General features: G+C 47.8%; 1 protein-coding gene across 1 annotated transcript in view; it reads left to right on the top strand.

The window, feature by feature from the left end:
* emilin3b (elastin microfibril interfacer 3b) overlaps window positions 1-16,682 on the top strand; it is a 17,855-nt gene extending 1,173 nt beyond the window's left edge. Inside the window, exons 2-6 of the mRNA XM_083641515.1 lie at window positions 11,645-11,767; window positions 12,966-13,237; window positions 13,462-13,808; window positions 13,911-14,261; window positions 14,916-16,682. Coding sequence (XP_083497641.1) covers window positions 11,645-11,767; window positions 12,966-13,237; window positions 13,462-13,808; window positions 13,911-14,261; window positions 14,916-16,061 — 2,239 coding nt within the window. The 3' untranslated portion in view covers window positions 16,062-16,682. The remainder of the gene's footprint in view (window positions 1-11,644; window positions 11,768-12,965; window positions 13,238-13,461; window positions 13,809-13,910; window positions 14,262-14,915) is intronic.
* The last annotated feature ends 818 nt before the right edge of the window (window positions 16,683-17,500 follow it).

The following is a 17,500-nucleotide window of genomic DNA, read 5'->3' as shown; positions in this document are numbered from 1 at the left end:
AAGGGAGTGGTGGTGGTACAGTACATGTACAGCTAATTCCCCAGTCAACGCGAAAGCAATAACACAGAAGGTCTCCACTCACTTTGCATTGAGATCACTATCGAAAAGCTCGCGTCCGCTTAATTCTGGTTCGGTCCAGTAACAACACCGTGCGCCGGGGTGAATCCATATTATCTCCTGTTTTATCGCGGAGCCGGCGTATGTAAACACAGCGGATTAGATATTGTGCAGGGCAGAATAACAACCCCGTGTTATCCATCTGAAAGTCATGAGGCCGTGCGATGAAACAGAGCCTTGTGGATGTGTTTTGCCTGGATGGAGAGGGTTGATGTTTTGGCCTGCTTCTTCTCCTTCCCCCGTCTCTTTTGCTTGGCTTCCCCTGAGAGCCGTATCTGGTCGGACAGCTCCTCCAGCTACCTGCTGCTTCCCTCAGGCTGCCTCAGCCTCTACGTGCTGCTGCTGACGACCCAGCCCCTCAGCATCCCTCGGCCCTCCGGGCTCTATCTCCCCCTCTGCCTCTCCACACGTTCAGTCTCACCCAGGGTCAACGTCACCTCTGGCCTGGTGGTCCATCTCTCACTGGATCATATCCTCCTCGAACTTCAGCTCACTTCATCTCCCTATCATGCTTGCTCTTTTCCCCACCTAAAGATCTTCAACCAGATTCTCACTTTTGAGCCCTTCTCTTCGTCACTCCTCGACTCTCAAGTCTCATGTTCTTTTGTTCCCATTATCTTACCCATTGTTTTTACTCTGCCAGATCTTCTCATCCTAAATGAGCCTCCTTAAAGCATTGTGATTGATATCAGTATCATCCCTGCTGCTGTCAGCACTTCACTCTGTCGTGCATCTTCCCTTTCATCATTCGTCTTATTTTGAAACTGGGCTTGTCACGACCTGGCCACCCGCCACCGCTCTGCCTAATGCGTGTGGGTGACATGTGACAGTGGCGTCTGCCATTTGTGACAGCGGCGCCAATAGATTTATTTATAGACGCAGATGATTTATAGTGAATCAATTGATTTCAGATTTCCTGGACGAGCTCATTGACAGGCCCGAGTCCCGAGGAGATTGATAGGAGGCCTTGGGGCTAAAGCAGCAGACCTTTATTATGGATCTTTCTATTCTGAAACCAACAGATCAATATGAGGATAGATGATGATCGACACTTGCGTGTAGCTGGTAGCTAGTCATGTTCTCCCAGATGTGTCTGTACTGTAAAGACCAGATGGAGTGTTTGTGGACACAGTGGACCCCGGGGATCCGTCGGTGTCGGACCACCGCCACGGACACAATGACCTCAGTTGTTGTCGGCGGCCTGCCGGGGTCAGTGGAAAATAGAGACTTAAAAATAACATGTGCTCCGACGCGCCTGTGCTTGTGTGAACGTGCATCTGTGTGTGTGTGTGTGTGTGTGTGTGTGTTTATGTGTATTTCTGAGAAGGATTTCACTGGTGTCCTTACACTTAAACCGAGCCTTTTTACTGGCCGTACCGTCGTCAGGACAAACACGGGGCCGTTTCCACTGGGATAATGTCAAAAATCCTCAGCTGTCGGTGCGCCACGGATTCTTTTCTTCATTTTGAAACTGTTATCTGTGTTTTGGCAGTGAAGCATGTGATTTCACAGCGGAGCCGAGTGGAATGGCAATAAAGTGCAGAGGAGTCGAGAGAGAGAGTTCTCTGGAGTTTCTTCAATGTGATTCTGACTCCCCCATACATTCTTTATTATCATCAGTCAATAAAAAGACGCCATAAAAGAGAGTGAAGATGTGCTTTATTTCTGATATATATATATTTTTTTTTATTCTCATGTTAAATGATACATAGGGAATCTGTTACATACTATCTCTCTGGCTTCTTAAATATACACGACGGCACATTCCTAAGATACTTTTGTATAAGTGGTCCCCCTATTCACCTTATGCAGCCCCGCCCACTTTTTCTCTTCCGTGTTAGACGCAATTGTATTTGTTCTTCTTCCGGTTCAGCGCTTAGTTGGCGGTCAATTTCAAAACGAAACGTCACTATAGTAATGAAGTTTGGCAACATTCAGAAGAAGCTACACAATGCGGCCAACTTTAGTTACATGTTCATACTGTAGCGTTACTGCTGCGAGGAGCCGATGGCTGTTACCCGGTCGGCATTTAACGTTAGTTACAAAAGCACGTCGACGGCGTTTTCTCATTGCCAGTACACGGTTGACAGATACTAACTAGTCCGATGTCGTGGTCACACAGCCAGCGCTCTCAGTCCTCGCTGCTCGTTAAATATTTCCAAATAGGCGTTATTCTGATAAACTGGTCACATAATTTGGAATGTTACGTTGTCATCCGAAAGAATATTAAAACTTTAAAACAGTTTGGGGTTTTTTGCTTGAAAACTGCTTTTTGGCTAGTCTAAAAATGATTACGGTGGGCGTAATGTACTTCCGGGTCTAAAACGGAAGGACGATTACAAAATTACGTTGCGCAGAAGCGTCCTTATATGGGCAAATAATAAGGTGAATATGAGCGGTGCAAACCTGACGACACAGCATCTCATGAACATCGCTCATCATCCTGTCACGCTAACAACAGGACAGACATGGCTCAGCCTGTCACACTAACAGCAGGTGAAAGGTATTCATAGGTTCAAATGCTCTTCGTCAAGCATTAGTATTTAAATCAATTAGGATTTGGAGGAGAAGCCACATGACTTCGCTGATCACATTAGAGATATCTGAGGGCTTTTTGATGATGTATTGGACAGAGGTCACGGGGGGGAGGTCACTGAGTTGCTAGAGGTCAGGGTTCATGGGTTTGTGTTGTAAGTTTGTGTTTGAGTTGTCCAGTGGAGGACAAGAATGGAGCCAGTCTCCTGCTAAGGGTCACAGAGGCTGGGCAGTAAACTCCCAAGCTCCCTACCGTGCATATCCCATCTATCCTGCTGCCTTTACTGACCTCTCCGCTGAGAAGTTTGGGATTCTTATGTAGACACATGGAGAAGCTTGAACCTGGGATTTTGGCATCCTGACGAACACCGTCTCCAAAACAAACGTCTAATAGCAACGATGGTCCACAGCGCAAAACGTCGTACAGTAGTTTCACAGGCGTCTCTAAAACGGTTGAATCTCAACGTCTGAAATTGTAGAACCTCAATGTACATTTGAAAACAAATATCGGTTCATTTGAAAAGGTCACGCGAATAAAACAACTTCGGTTAGGTTTAGGCAACGAAAACAACTTGGTTAAGGTTAGTTAGGGTTATGGTTTGGCTTACGGTTCGCCTCTCTCACTTGAAAGAGGAGGAAGTTATCGGCCCGCCAATCTCACATCTTTGCCCTTACTTGTCGTTACTACCGTTACTACTGTCGTTACGTAAACGACTGAAGCAAAGTCTAGCGGTCACGGCCAAACAAAATGGTACCTTCTAACAATTTTAAAGCTAGTTTTTGGCCTGTGGACCAGTGTTGCTATGTCACAATCTTTTGGAGACTGCGCTGTCCGGACACACTAGTACTGATTCTACATCAGAATAGAGTTTCAAGCTTTATAGCTAGTACTGACTCTACATCCCTGATATCACAACAGAGTTTCAAGCTTTCTAGCTTTTTAAGTACTCATTTTGGAAGGATATACCTGATAATGTTGATAATGGGGTTCATGGTTTGGGTCAGGACTCGAAGCAGCTCTCTCATGACGAAAAAGCTACAAGTCGGTTACGCTCGTTATACGATACGGGTCTGCCAATCCCATCCATACCATGACCTTTGACCTACTTAAACCTCAGACTGTCATTACATCATAGAGTCTGGAGGTGGCAGCGTAGCGGTATAACGTGAATTAATTTATCCCTGTATAAATGTAAAAATGCTATTTTTGTTTTGTTCAGACATGTCCATAATGTTACATTACTTTGGATTCTAAAAACGTACAATGCCCACATTTTAATCTGACGACTGGGCTGTAATGTTACCATCTAGAACTGTATTCTCATATTCAACAACCCACCATATATAAGTGCAGCAACACACGTGCGCATACATCCGCGCACTCTCACACACACACACACACACACACACGCACGCACGCACACATACACACACACACACACACACACACACACACGCACACACACACCACGCACACACCGACACACGTGTGTGTCCAGAGACCATTTCTTAACCAAAGGAGATTATGTGCTTTGAGAAATGCCAGCGGATAAGTAAAGTTGTTGTATAGTTTTTCACTACCGGTTTTTGAGCTTAATCTTATTCTGCTCCCGAAAGAAAACACAGTAACAGAGACGTGACTGTGCATGCTGAACGAAGCAACTTCTGGAAAGTTACGAGTGGAAAAAACCACTCATAACCGCAAAAATTATAACAAATTGAATTTTAAAGCAATTTCCCATATCCAATTTGTAGCAAAGGATTAGAGGCTAATAGCCAAAAATTGACCACATGTAGAAGTAATGGTCCGCCTTTAAGGCATAATAATAATAACTAGAGAGCTGGCTTGGAGGCTGACCTTGTCTTTGAATGACGGAGTGATCCCCTTGGTCCTAGAGCTGGGAGGATCGCTCTCCTTTGACCCTAATCAGCAGCCACAAGAGCAGCAGCGTCAATCAACCCTGCACCACGGGGCCTTCACCGCCACAACCTGCCAGTTGGCCAGAAATAGGTTTCATTATAGAGCATTTTGAGGGGAAGAGATGGATCCTGGAGAGGAGATTTGTTACCCCGTTAGAAACGGTTGTTAAAGGTTCCCTATTAAAGATGATCTGGCCTCACCAAAGTCATAAATGTGTCAGACGCAGCAGCAGTGTTGGTGTGGGTTCAAACAGTGAGGGAGAGGGACCCTGCAGGTGAGAGGCTGCTCAGAACCTCTGGTCCCACAGTGTCAAAACAAGCCAGGCAGCGGAGGAGGAGAAGAGTGGTCAGAGATGTCGAGGGGTGGGGGGAGGGGGGCACAGGGGGGGGGGGGGGGGGGGGCTTCGTGCAAAAATGCAGAGGATGATATGAGGAACGTAGAGGAGAGCATGACTGGCACTGCTTAGATAATTAAACAAAAGATTGCGGGGAGATTATACAGGCGACGGGCAGGAAGAGAACCAGAACCTAAAAGTGCATGAGAAAAAAGGGCCCGAAAAGGTGAGTTGTTTTGGGCCCAGCAGAGGGTGGAGGGGTCTAGCAGCAATAATATTTGCCCAAAGCGCTCCACGTGAGAATCTGAGATGGGAGTTCTTGCTTTTCCCCCCGGGGGGCGCTGTGAGGGGATTGAAGAACTGTAATGCTATACTGGAAATATTTACAGTGGGACCAGACTGGCAGTCAAAAAATGACAAGCTCCAATGACAGGAAAGAGACAATGTTTTGGCGTTAAGTGCGTGTGGGGGGGGGTTAGACAGAGGGACATGTGTGGGGGGGGGGGGTTAGACAGAGGGACATGTGAGGCAGGAGAGACATGTCAAGGCTACAGGAGGTGACGCCATTGTTTTGACGTGAATTGGGGATGATGAAGAGAGTGAGGTCAGATGAGTTTTTTATTCTTATTTTTTGACACTGACGACTTTGAGTGAGCTTTGTGTTTAGTAGTAGGCTACCGCTAACTCTGAGTCTGGAGGTTCAGCCATGTACTGTATGGATCAACCGGAGACATTTATTTGTCACACTTTTTGGGACTTTTTCTTGTTTACAGTGGGACAATGTGTAAGTGTGACACACAAAGAGAGCGCTGTGTTATCTTTTGCACGTGGCATTATGGGACAGAAATATCTAAAATACCAGACATTTCTAAAATAGAGTTTCTATAGCAACGCTTTTAGGAAGACAATTTGCATTTTTGGCTCCCCGCAAAAACATGGATGCGTAGTCTAAAAGAGTCTGTGTTGGAGGCACTACAGGGATTATTGGAATAAGGAGGGAAGAATAGACAAGTTGACCAGGTCTGGGTCAAATAGTATAAATATTATAACAATATATTTCTATTGTCAAATAAGCCCAATCTTGTTTTAAACTACATGAAATACCAAAATGGTTGGAATATTTCTGATAGTGTCTCAGTTGTCATGGTAAGTTGACTGTTAAATGCTGTTTTGTGATGGTCTGAACTTGCTGGCACTCACTGCATCGTCCTATGTGGCCAACCCCACCCATCTGTCTGTCACGCAAGAATGCTCAAACAAACCACACAAACTATTTGCAAACATTACTGAACCCGGGTCCCCTTGTGCCACAGAGGCTGAGAGAGGTGAGGTGTGAAAATAGCTCCAGGTTTCAGGTCTCCTGCCGCTCTCTGCTCCTTCCTCTGATCTCACATCAGTCTGGATCAGTTCTCCTGCCGTTCTCTGCTCCTTCCTCTGATCTCACAGCAGGCTGGATCAGTTCTCTCTGCTGATCTCAGAATCAGATCAGACTGGATCAGGCCTCCTGCTGCTCTCTGCTCCTTCCTCTGATCTCACATTAGTCTGGATCAGTTCTCATGCTGCTCTCTGCTCCTTCCTCTGAACTCAGATCAGGCTGGATCAGTTCTCTCTGCTGATCTCAGAATCAGATCAGGCTGGATCAGGCATCCTGCTGCTCTCTGCTCCTTCCTCTGAACTCAGATCAGGCTGGATCAGACCTCCTGCTGCTCTCTGTTCCTTCCTCTGAACTCAGATCAGACTGGATCAGGCCTCCTCTGATCTCACATCAGTCTGGATCAGTTCTCTCTGCTGATCTCAGAATCAGATCAGACTGGATCGGGCCTCCTGCTGCTCTCTGCTCCTTCCTCTGATCTCAGATCAGGCTGGATCAGTTCTCCTGCCCCTCTCTGGTCCTTCCTCTGGATCTTACACACCTACACGCTACAGCAGCTGAACTCAACAGAGACAATAACACACACAGACTTTATATCTTCTTTTATTTTTTTATCACGTTTTCCGCAATTGTAATTGGCCCCTCTGCCGATCTGGGGAGAGTTGTAGATTAGCATGTTTCCTCCGATACATGTGCCAGCCACTTCTTTTCACCTGACAGCGAGGGTTTCACCGGCAGAACATAGCTCGTGGGAGGATCACGCTATTCCCCCCAGTTCCCCTCCCCGCGAACAGGTGCTTCCCGACCGACCAGGAGGAGGCACTAGCATATAGCGACCAAGATGCATACCCTTAATCCGGCTTGCCACCCCCTAGACACGGCCAACTGTGTCTGTACGGACGCCCGACCAAGCCGGAGGTAACACACACACACACACACACACACACACACACACACACACACACACACACACAGCATATCCCCGCTCCCTCTCTCTCTTTCTCACATGTGACCACTTACACACATCCACACCATGGCCTCGTATTTCTGCCTGTAAAGCTCATGTAAGCCCCCCCCCCCCCTGCTCCCCCCCCGAGCTGTGTGGTCTCCCTGGACGTGAGATAAAAGGACCAAGAGCGCCATTCCTCTCCCCTGTGAACATGTGTGTGTGTGTGAGTGTGTGTGTGCGTGCGTGTGCGTGTGTGTGTGTGTGCGCGCGCACGCGCGTGTGTGTGCGTGTGTGTGTGCGCGCGTGCGTGCGTGCGTGTCTGTGTGTGTGCGTGTGCGTGCGCGCGTGCGTGTGTGCGTGTATGTCACTATCTCTCAGGGTGAAACTCAACATACCTCCAGTAAAAAGCTGTTTTGTCTGTTTCTCATAGAGCCGTGTATATATACACAACAGTGGTGGAGGTAATCCGCTTTATCTGATTCTCACAAAGACATAACTGGCCTGTCTGAGAGACACCTGCGAGGATAAAATATCACACGCAGACCCAAATGACATTGACAGACCTGTGAGCAGCAGAGGTATAAAGACCGGCCCGGAGAGAGACAGAGGAGGGAGTTTTTCCTTCTCCCCCCCCCCCCCCCCCCCCTCGCGTACATCTGGATTCCTGGAGTCTGTGAAGGTCGCTGCTGGCTCTCCCCAGATGTCCACCTGACAAACAAATCGCGGTAGCGTGGTCAGTTTTCACTCCTCTGATCAGCCCTGTGCGTAACGCGAGAAGGGTCACACAGTTACACACACACACACACACACACGCACACACACACGCACACACACACACACACACACACACGCACACACACACGCACGCACACACACACACACACACACACACACACACACACACACACACACACGCACACACACACACCTACACACGGTCTGCACTCCATCAGCTGTCAGGCATCCCTGTATGCGTATAGCAGGTTTTTCCCACTCTCACTCAGTACACACACAACAAGTCATAAAATATTTTTTTTCACTGTCAATAAATCTGCCATTTATGAGGAGGAAACTATCACCGTTAAATCCCATTTAGATTTTACAGGAGAATTCTTAAAACACTCACACACTATAGTGCCTCGAACAGATCTCTGGGTCAAACCACCTTTTACCACCATTATCATGTGACTGTCATAATGAGTGTCGGGGCAGTAACTTTTTTATTACTGACCTACTTACTTTCCCCAGTAACTAGTAATGTAAAGGATTACAATCTCCAAAAAGTAATTATATTACAGTTACTAATCAAGTAACTTCAAGTTACTGCATTACTTTCTCCAGTGTTGGCACAGCGCTAAAACAAAGTGGCTGGCTATGAGAGACTACTGTGTTGCCAGAATGCAATTCGTTTTTTTGTCCTTGGCAATTAAATACAAAGTCTGCAGTTTGGCTGATTGTTGACTCCTCCTGTGAGCTTAATTAATGTTCCAATAAAGTGAAGTGAGTTCTAACAGGAGCTGGCTAAACAGGTTGTACGTCACTTTCACGCTTTGGTAGCGAAAGTAATATTAATATTTGTAATGTAACTAGTAATGTAACATATAGTAATACACTAGTAGTAACATAACTAATTTTTATACCAAGTAATAAGTAAATTAATCTCATTACTTCAAAAGGATTAATAAGTGATAAGAAATGAATTACTCTTCCTGAGTAACTTGACCAACACTGGTCAGTCATATGGTAATATGAATAGAAAATATCAACATATATTTCTCAAAACATCTGATACATTATAACAATCTTGCCAAACCATTTTCCTGTGTGTGTGTGTGTGTGTGTGTGTGTGTGTGCGTGCGTGCGTGCGTGCGTGTGTGTGTGTGCGTGCGTGCGTGCGTGTGTGTGTATGTATTATTTTTTTTGCTGAGGTTCAGTGATTCAGTAGCAGCTATGCGAGTTGCGAGTGCGCTTAAAGACATCCCATAATAATACCACCAGCACCACATCAGGTCAGGTCATACCGTGGCTAACCACTTCCCTAACAACGCCTGACCTGGCAACAGGTTGTCAGGCTGCTATGAAAGGAGCTCTGTCATTCTAACTGCTGCCCTTTCCCTTCCACCACTATTAACATATGTCAACACACAGGGAGGGTGATGACACACACATGACACACACACACACACACACACACGCACGCACACACACACACACACACACACACACACACACACACACACACACACACACACACACACACACACACACACACACACACACACACACACACACACACAGAGTCGACACACACTATAGCGGTTGCAGAAACAGAAAGCAGAGGTGTTCTTGGTGCGGTGCTCGCTCAGAGATTGTGACAGGCTGTCCTCTCTGCTAACCCTCTGAAGCTGTTCACTTGGCATATAGACACTGCTCAGGCCTCCAAACACTTCCACACAGTATTTGTCCCGAAACAGCTGCGGTCGGAGCGCCGTTTAAGCACCGCATTGCTGCATGTGTTACTGAGCGCTCCCCACTGAACGGCAGAAATGCTTCACGTGTGAGTCTAGAAAGCCATCATCGTTTCCTGTGTTGCACAGGGGCCAGGGAACATTTAGCAGTTGCTATGGCTGCACTGGCAGTGTGAAGGGAGAGAGAGAGAGGGAGTGAGAGAGAGAGAGAGAGAGAGAGGGAGAGAGGGAGTGAGAGGGAGTGAGGGAGAGAGAGAGAGGGAGTGAGAGAGAGACAGAGAGAGAGGGAGTGAGAGATGGAGAGATGGAGAGAGAGAGAGAGAGAGAGAGAGGGAGAGAGAGAGGGAGAGAGAGAGAGAGTCCGGCGTGGTCAAGTCCAGCATGATGCAACAGCTGTTCAGAGAGTTTATAGTGTGTTGGGATCTGGACACATAATGCTTCCATGGCTTCAAAGCAGCACTGGGCCCATGTCTCAGTGATATTTATCGTCCCTTTCTTTATTGCATGTCATATCGTATATATTATTCTTGCTCAACGACATAATGCTGTTAGCGCCGAGGTGATCAACAAGATGTTTTCTTCCCGTTGTTTCCAGTTGCCGGGGCAGGTGTTGATGTATAAAAGCGACGGGGGACGAGAGGAATCAGTTCAAGCAACGGCACAACTTGATGGAGATTGGTCTCAGGGCCAGAGTGAATACTCTCTCTCTGCCATCACAACCACAATGTGAACATCAAGTTGTGGTTTTTGAAGATGAAGTATAGGCTATTGAAACGTCTCTCGTTATTTAGCAAACTAAAAGCTGCTCTGCGAAAAGCCCTCCAGAGCCTCCGAGATCTGCTTTCTAGGTTGCAAAGTGAAAAAGTCAGTTTCAAATGAATGACATCTCCAGAGGCCGCGATTATCCTGGAAAACATCTTGTTTGGAGCAAGACTCGTTGAGCACAAAGACAACATGCCAAAATACAAGATCTCTCGGAGGCTGGGCGAAGAAAAACAAAAAAGATGGCATCCTTTTAGAAGCTTAAACCTGGCATCAATCTATTATTGTTCTCTGTGTGTGTGTGTGTGTGTGTGTGTGTGTGTGTGTGTGTGTGTGTGTGTGTGTGTGTGTGTGTGTGTGTGTGTGTGTGTGTGTGTGTGTGTGCGTGTGCGTGTGCGTGTGCGTGTGCGTGTGCGTGTGCGTGTGTGCGTGCGCGTGCATGTGTGTGTGTGTGTGCCTGTAGGAATCAATCTGTTGTTGCAGAACTGCTCAAGGTTTGGATCGGGTCAGAATATTTTCCATCTCTCTCATCTGCTCTGTCAGTTTTTATTTATTGTGTGTATATACATGTCTATGTGTTTTTTTTAGTTTTTAATGTCTTTTGGAACATGCACCTTTGAAGCAGAATCTCTGTTGTTTTGTGACAGACAATGAATCCTGAATCACTTCTATCACCATTTTATCACCATTCTAGCCTACTACTACTCTTGCTTCAGTTCAGTGAAGAAAAGCCTTCACACTTTCCACTAGAACAGACTGAGCCCAGGTCATGTTTCATATTGGGAGTCAGATAGTCTTCTCATGCAGGGAGGAAGAGGTGTCTCAGATGTTGCCGTCACGCAGCCGGAGGTGCCGTGTAGCAACCTGTGCCTTTAAACGTGAATCTCACCGAATGGGCCCCGAGTGTTATCGGAGTTCTTGTCACTCCGCTGAACAGGAGATGTTTTCAAGACCTGGAGTTTGATGGGGATGCAGTGTGCAATCACACACACACACACACACACACACACACACACACACACACACACACACACACACACACACACACACACACACACACACACACACACACACACACACACACACACACATTCTAACCTCAATTCAAAACAATGACATTTTAGTACCGATATACTGCTGCGAAAAGGTGTTTAACTCTGATGATCTCCCTCTCTTGTTCCCACAGAAACCACTGTGCCTATGTGGTCCAGAAGAACATCACATGTACCATGCAGGATGGAGTGTCTACCTATGTGAAGGCCGAGTACACCACCAAGTGCATCTGGGGCCAGAAGTGTCCCGTTGTCCTGTAAGTTTTCAGACAAACCACAACAACAGCTCTCGTAACAAAAAGGTTAGATAAGGTTAAAGTTCCGCCTCAGGCGTAGCAACATTCCAGTTTGATTGCTCAGTAGTTTGGCTCTGAATTTAGCTAAATCTGTAATCAATAATATTTTGTTATCATCACTCTCCATTCAAAAAGTGAAAGTGTGGAGAGAGAGAGTGTGTATCGGTGCTGCCCTCTAGTGTTCATATAATGTACTGTTCCGTGTGCCCACAGCTGCATGCACATCTGTGTTTGTCGTCAGTGATTATCTGCAGAGAGAAGCCCCGCTGGGGGAGAATGGTGTTAATGTTCCCAGTTTTGATAATTGAACTGAATAACGTATGGGGGCGAGGGATAGCTACTGTGTGTGTGTGTGTACTGTTTCTGACTACACGTTCAAAATGCTTCAAAGCTTCAGGAAGTGGATGATTATTCTTGTTTATGGTCTCATATTTTGCTTGTTTACTGATTATTTACCCTCAAGGTCTGAATTTATACAATTCAATCAAAAGCAAATGATCCGAATAGCAGCATTATTTCTTTATCATGATTAAAGAAAATATCTCAAGGAATACTCCGGCCTTATATGAGCACAGGTGCAAGCGTCCATGTGCATATGTGTGTACATTATGCATGCATGCTCTTAAAGATATGTGCTTCTGAGATGATCTGTAATATGCCTTTCAAAAGCCCCCCTAGTAACATGCCACACTGTGGACATTAAACTTTTCAAAAAAGATAGATGAGTCAGCGTGTGTGAGTGTGTGTGTGAGACAGAGAGAGAGAGAGAGAGGGAGGGAGGGAGAGAGAGAGAGAGAGAGAGAGAGAGAGAGAGAGAAGATAGAGGGAGAGAGGGAGGGAGAGAGAGAGAGAGAGAAGATAAGAGTTATAATTTGATTCTAAATCAAAAGGAAAATCAGCTCAAACGCGATAACACGCTGCAGTGCAGTGACGGTCTGATTCCACATCATTTTTACACTACACTTATCTTAATCTCCTAATCCCTCGCTAATCCATGATAATCCCATAGAGAACAACTTCATCCCTTTATCTCTTTATTGCACCTCCCATTCCGATGCCGGGCTCCAGGCTCCTAATTTGTACACACACAAATGCAGCATTCAGATCAGGACCTGATATGAAGTCACTATATATTGTAAAGCACCGATGTCGCCTCCAGGTACAAGACCTTCTACAAGCCCAGGTACAAGGTGGGCTTTAAGACCGTGACGGAGCTGGAGTGGAAGTGTTGTCCCGGCTACTCTGGGGAGAACTGCTACGACGGGCCCACCTCCCTGCCTGATGTCATGCTGCCCCCTTTCAACGGCGGAGCTCTGCCCCACCGCCCAGGGGTGAAGGGCTTCCCCCATGGCCCCAGACCGCCCCTGGACCCCTTCCCCGGCGTGCCGGACCACAGACCCATTCCCACTGGAAATGGCAAGCCCAACTATGGTGAGAATAGATCAAAAATTGTTTTATAATAATGACTAGAAAGTATGGAAAGTCAACTATTATCTCTCCTCATCTCTCCTTTCAACCTACGCTTAGTGTACAACTACTGCATCTGTCCCCCCCCCCCCCCCCCCCCCCCAAAAAAAAAGAATCCTCTTGAAAGCATGTCTGATGATATACATTCCACTATATATTCGTCTCTTCTCTGTACGATCCTTTTGCAGGAAATAAGTTTGGGGTTTCAGGAGTGACTGGCGAGCGTTTGGACCGTATGGAGGAGGACCTGCGTCGCCTCACCCAGGGTCTGCACACTCTGAACGGGGTGGTGGCCGGCCTGGAGGGGCGTCTGCGCACCTCGCTCCGGGGAGACACCACCAAGATCCTGGGCTCCCTGCTCCCCGGCGCTCCCCGCCAGGCGGACTCCACGGTGGGCTACGGGGAGATCCCGGACGGCTCGCCTGACAGGCCGGAGGGAGGGGAGGGCTTCGCCGGCTTTGGAGACCTATCGGGAAGGGTGACCGAGGTGAAGGACGAGCTGCGTGCCAAGACTCACATGTTGGAGACGATTCAGGTACCGTGCGACTCTGCTTTCACTCAGATCAACCGAATTCAATGGTAGCGTGATCGTGTTGAGCTTGAGCAAATCATGCCTGGTTTACCTTCGTCTCTACAGGGAATGGTCCTGGGTCACGATGGCCAGCTGAAGAGGCTGATAGAAGCAGCCAGCGGCAGGCCCATCCCCGGCTCCGGCCCCACTATTCTGCTGGAGGAGCTCCTGGACGCCAAGCTGGCCGGGGTGCGCGCCGAGATCCTGGACGGGTTCGAGCGCCGTCTGACCGGCCTGGAGAGCCACTGCGAGGACAGGATCGGGGAGGTGCAGAGGCACTGCCACAGGGAGCACATGGACGGCCAGGAGCAGATGCAGCAGTCTCTGGACGGAAGGGAGACCGGGATCAGGGAGGAGTTGGGGACCCTGCAGGCTCAGATCCAGGGCCTCACTCTCACTGAGAGCTGCTGTGGACAGGTAGCTATGACACTCACATGTATGAAACTATACGAGGCATTACTGTACTGTAATACAATCAGGTTGCAGTTCAAACTCATGACAATGACTTGAAGTACAAAATGACATGGCAGCATTTTGATTATGATTAAAGTCACTTTTACATGTTAAATTATTTTAACATTTGTTACGAGCCGGCTAATTTCCAATTAGCTTCTGCTACAGTAATAATTCAATCGTCCGGCTCGTCTCGACTTTCCAAATGTTATCGGACTGATTGGATCAAATTGTGATTGTGAAACGGGTAATTCCGCAGAGGCTGTGTGACCCTCAAAACAATGTATCCACTGTAGCCACCTCAGTAGTGACCGAGATGGCTACATCGTAGTCTGACATGCTGCATTCACGTGCTCCTTGGATGCTCCTATTTGGCTATTGGCTGAGAAACAACATGGACGCTACAAAGAAGATGCGTTTTATTTTATTGCTCAGAGCATGTAAACAACACGTTGTCAGGAACTAATTTTTCCAACACCACAAGTGTAACACGTACTCTGGCTGCCAAAAGGGGTAGACAAAAGATCCACACTACAAAAGTTACGCTTTCGCCCTTTGACTTTCATATAATTGACATTTTCATTGACTAATGAACAAATAATTTCCTGATTCTTACAGGTGAACAGCCTGTCCCACCGGGTGCTGTTTCTAGAGGAGTCAGTCAAAGGTCTGACAGAGTCTCAGAGACAGCTCCAGACGGCCCTCACTGACCAGAGCATCCACGTGGAGACACTGATCGAGACGCGCCTGGTGGACATGGAGGGCCGTCTCAACGCCACCGAGGGCGGGCTGGACGGAGCATTGGGGCTCCCTGGAGGTCTGGACGGCTTCAAGACCATGCTGGAGGACAAGCTGAAGACCCTGGAGGAGAGAGTGTTTGTGGCCGTGGAGGAGCTGAGCAACGCCACCGCCCCGGCACTCCTGGAGGGCCAGGTGGTCCCAGCCCTGGAGACAGAGATCGAGTCAGTGAGGAGGCGAGTGGAGGGAGACCTGGACGGCATCCAGAAACAGCTGATCGACCTGGAGCTCCTCTGCACCTCCTCTTGCTCGCCCTCCACCCCGCCAGCAGGGCGTGTGAGTGTAGACGCGGTGGAAGAAGAGTGCGAGGGGATGGAGAAGAAGATGAGCGGCCGCCTGGACACCCACACTGACCAGCTGGACCGTCTCAACGGCACCCTGCAGAACCTGCTTTTCCGTATCTCCCAGGAGGAGTCAGAGGGCGCCATCCAGGGAGAGATCACCCTGCTGAAGGTCAACATCAACTCTGTGAACCGGACCCTGAAGGGCCTGAGGGACTCTGTTAGCTTCATCGCTAAGGAAGTGGGCCACGCTAACACCACCTGGGAGCAGAGAGAGAACCAGCTAGTCAACCAGGTGCAGGGCATCACCAGGCTAGTGGGCCACCAGGCCTCCCTCCTGGGGGCTGGGGACAGGCGGCTGGCCCAGCTGAAGGGAGAGCTAGTGGCCTTGAAGAGGAGGCTGTCCGGGGAGCTCCAGGGCTGCCGGAGCACGGCGCTGGGCGTACAGCGGGAGGTGAAGCAGGTGGACAGCAGGGTGAGCCAGGTGGAGGGCCAGTGCAGCAATCTGACGGAGCTGGCGGAGCACCTGGAGAGGATCAGGGCCGAGCTGGAGAGACACTCGGACTCCTACCTGGCCCAGGTGAACGGCACGCTGGCCAGCCATTCGGACCAGCTAGCTGAGCTGAAGGGGGAGATCAAAGACTGCGCGGCCAAGGGAGCAGCCAACCCGAATGGAGACCAGTAGCATCTGAGCTACGGAACAAAAATGAAATGTGTGTGTGTGCGTGTGTGTGTGTGTGCATCTCATTAGGCTCAAGTGACTTCCTGTGCTTCTCTCCTCCCTCTCTTCCAACCGCACATCTGCGCACATGCAAATTAACTGAACCAGTGAAAGCTATTTTCCCCCACAGGCCAGGAGCCTCCAGCTGTCCTGGCCTGGGGTTTTCAACTCAGTGAAGTGAGTCGAGGAGATGCAGACACAAACATTAGAATAGTGAGACACACCTATGGTTGTATAGCTGGGCAATATTTTCCCTTGAGATTTTATTTCTATAGGGCATTTTTGTTTCCTCGATCATGATTGTTTTGTTTTCACACGTTAACTTTTTTTTTAACTTATATGAAGTGACTGCATTGTTATGATGTTAAGCTGTTTGTATTTAGAGGTGTTTGTGTAAAAGACGATAACAAAACAAAATGAATGATAATGGGACTAATACGCTGCTACGGGTTTCTACTGACAAGCACACTCGACACCCTCCGTGTGGACTCGACTTGTCTGATCCTTTAAAAATACTGTACGTCAAACTTGGTGCTATACGTTTTTGTAAACTTTTTGTTTTACATAAGTGTAAAAAAAAATGAATTGTATTTCTCCATCGAGTGTCGTGTTCATTTCCTGCTGTGTGTGTTGCTCTACTGTAGTTTCGGCGAAGTTCCACAATTCACCATCAGGGGGCAGTAGAAACACATTAAAACGGCAGGGTATATAGAAGAGCAATGGAATCCAAAATGCTCCAATGCTTTGCTTAGAATGACAGTGTTTTCACACACACACGGTTTGTTTAATGTAGGCTTAGTGGTGTTTCATCAACACACAGCCATATTATAAATAAGACAATTGGAGGCTAAACGGTTGAACGTTCACAATGACAAGGTTTCGCCCTTGGTGTCCACATGACAAATGACATCACACAGTTGACCTTAAAATGCTGCTGAACTACTGAGAGAAGTTAAAGGCATATATGGCACGTTTATTCCCCTCGTGTTATCATGAGGGCTGTTCTGCCATCCAGGATGAAGACGGTAAGCGTTTTGATTTATGACGAAGCCTATAGCCAGGTTGCACTGTCTGCATGTTTCACAGAGCATCATCAGCACATAGTTTAGGACAGCAACATCCCTCATTGATTAGAGCCGGGGCTGACAGCTAGTAATGTGGGGAGCCGAAATGTATCATCACTCCTTGCTGCATGCAGCATATTGTTCTGGAGGAAGTGGAAGTGTGACTGTAGTGAGTAAGTAAGCACTTTTGGATACATTGTTGTTCAAAAAACCCTGACATCACCAAATTGATACATCGAGTAAACAGTGCTCATTTTGATATCAACTTCATTGAAATGGCAAAATGTCTTCCTACGCTCGCAAAGCACATCACCTCGCCTCAAGTTTTCTTGTTCATCT

Source organism: Poromitra crassiceps (genome assembly GCF_964638095.1).
Source record: "Poromitra crassiceps genome assembly, chromosome: 8".
Taxonomy (NCBI): domain Eukaryota; kingdom Metazoa; phylum Chordata; class Actinopteri; order Beryciformes; family Melamphaidae; genus Poromitra; species Poromitra crassiceps.
Note: the sequence above shows the minus strand (reverse complement) of the source record. Positions and strands in the feature narration are given on the sequence as shown.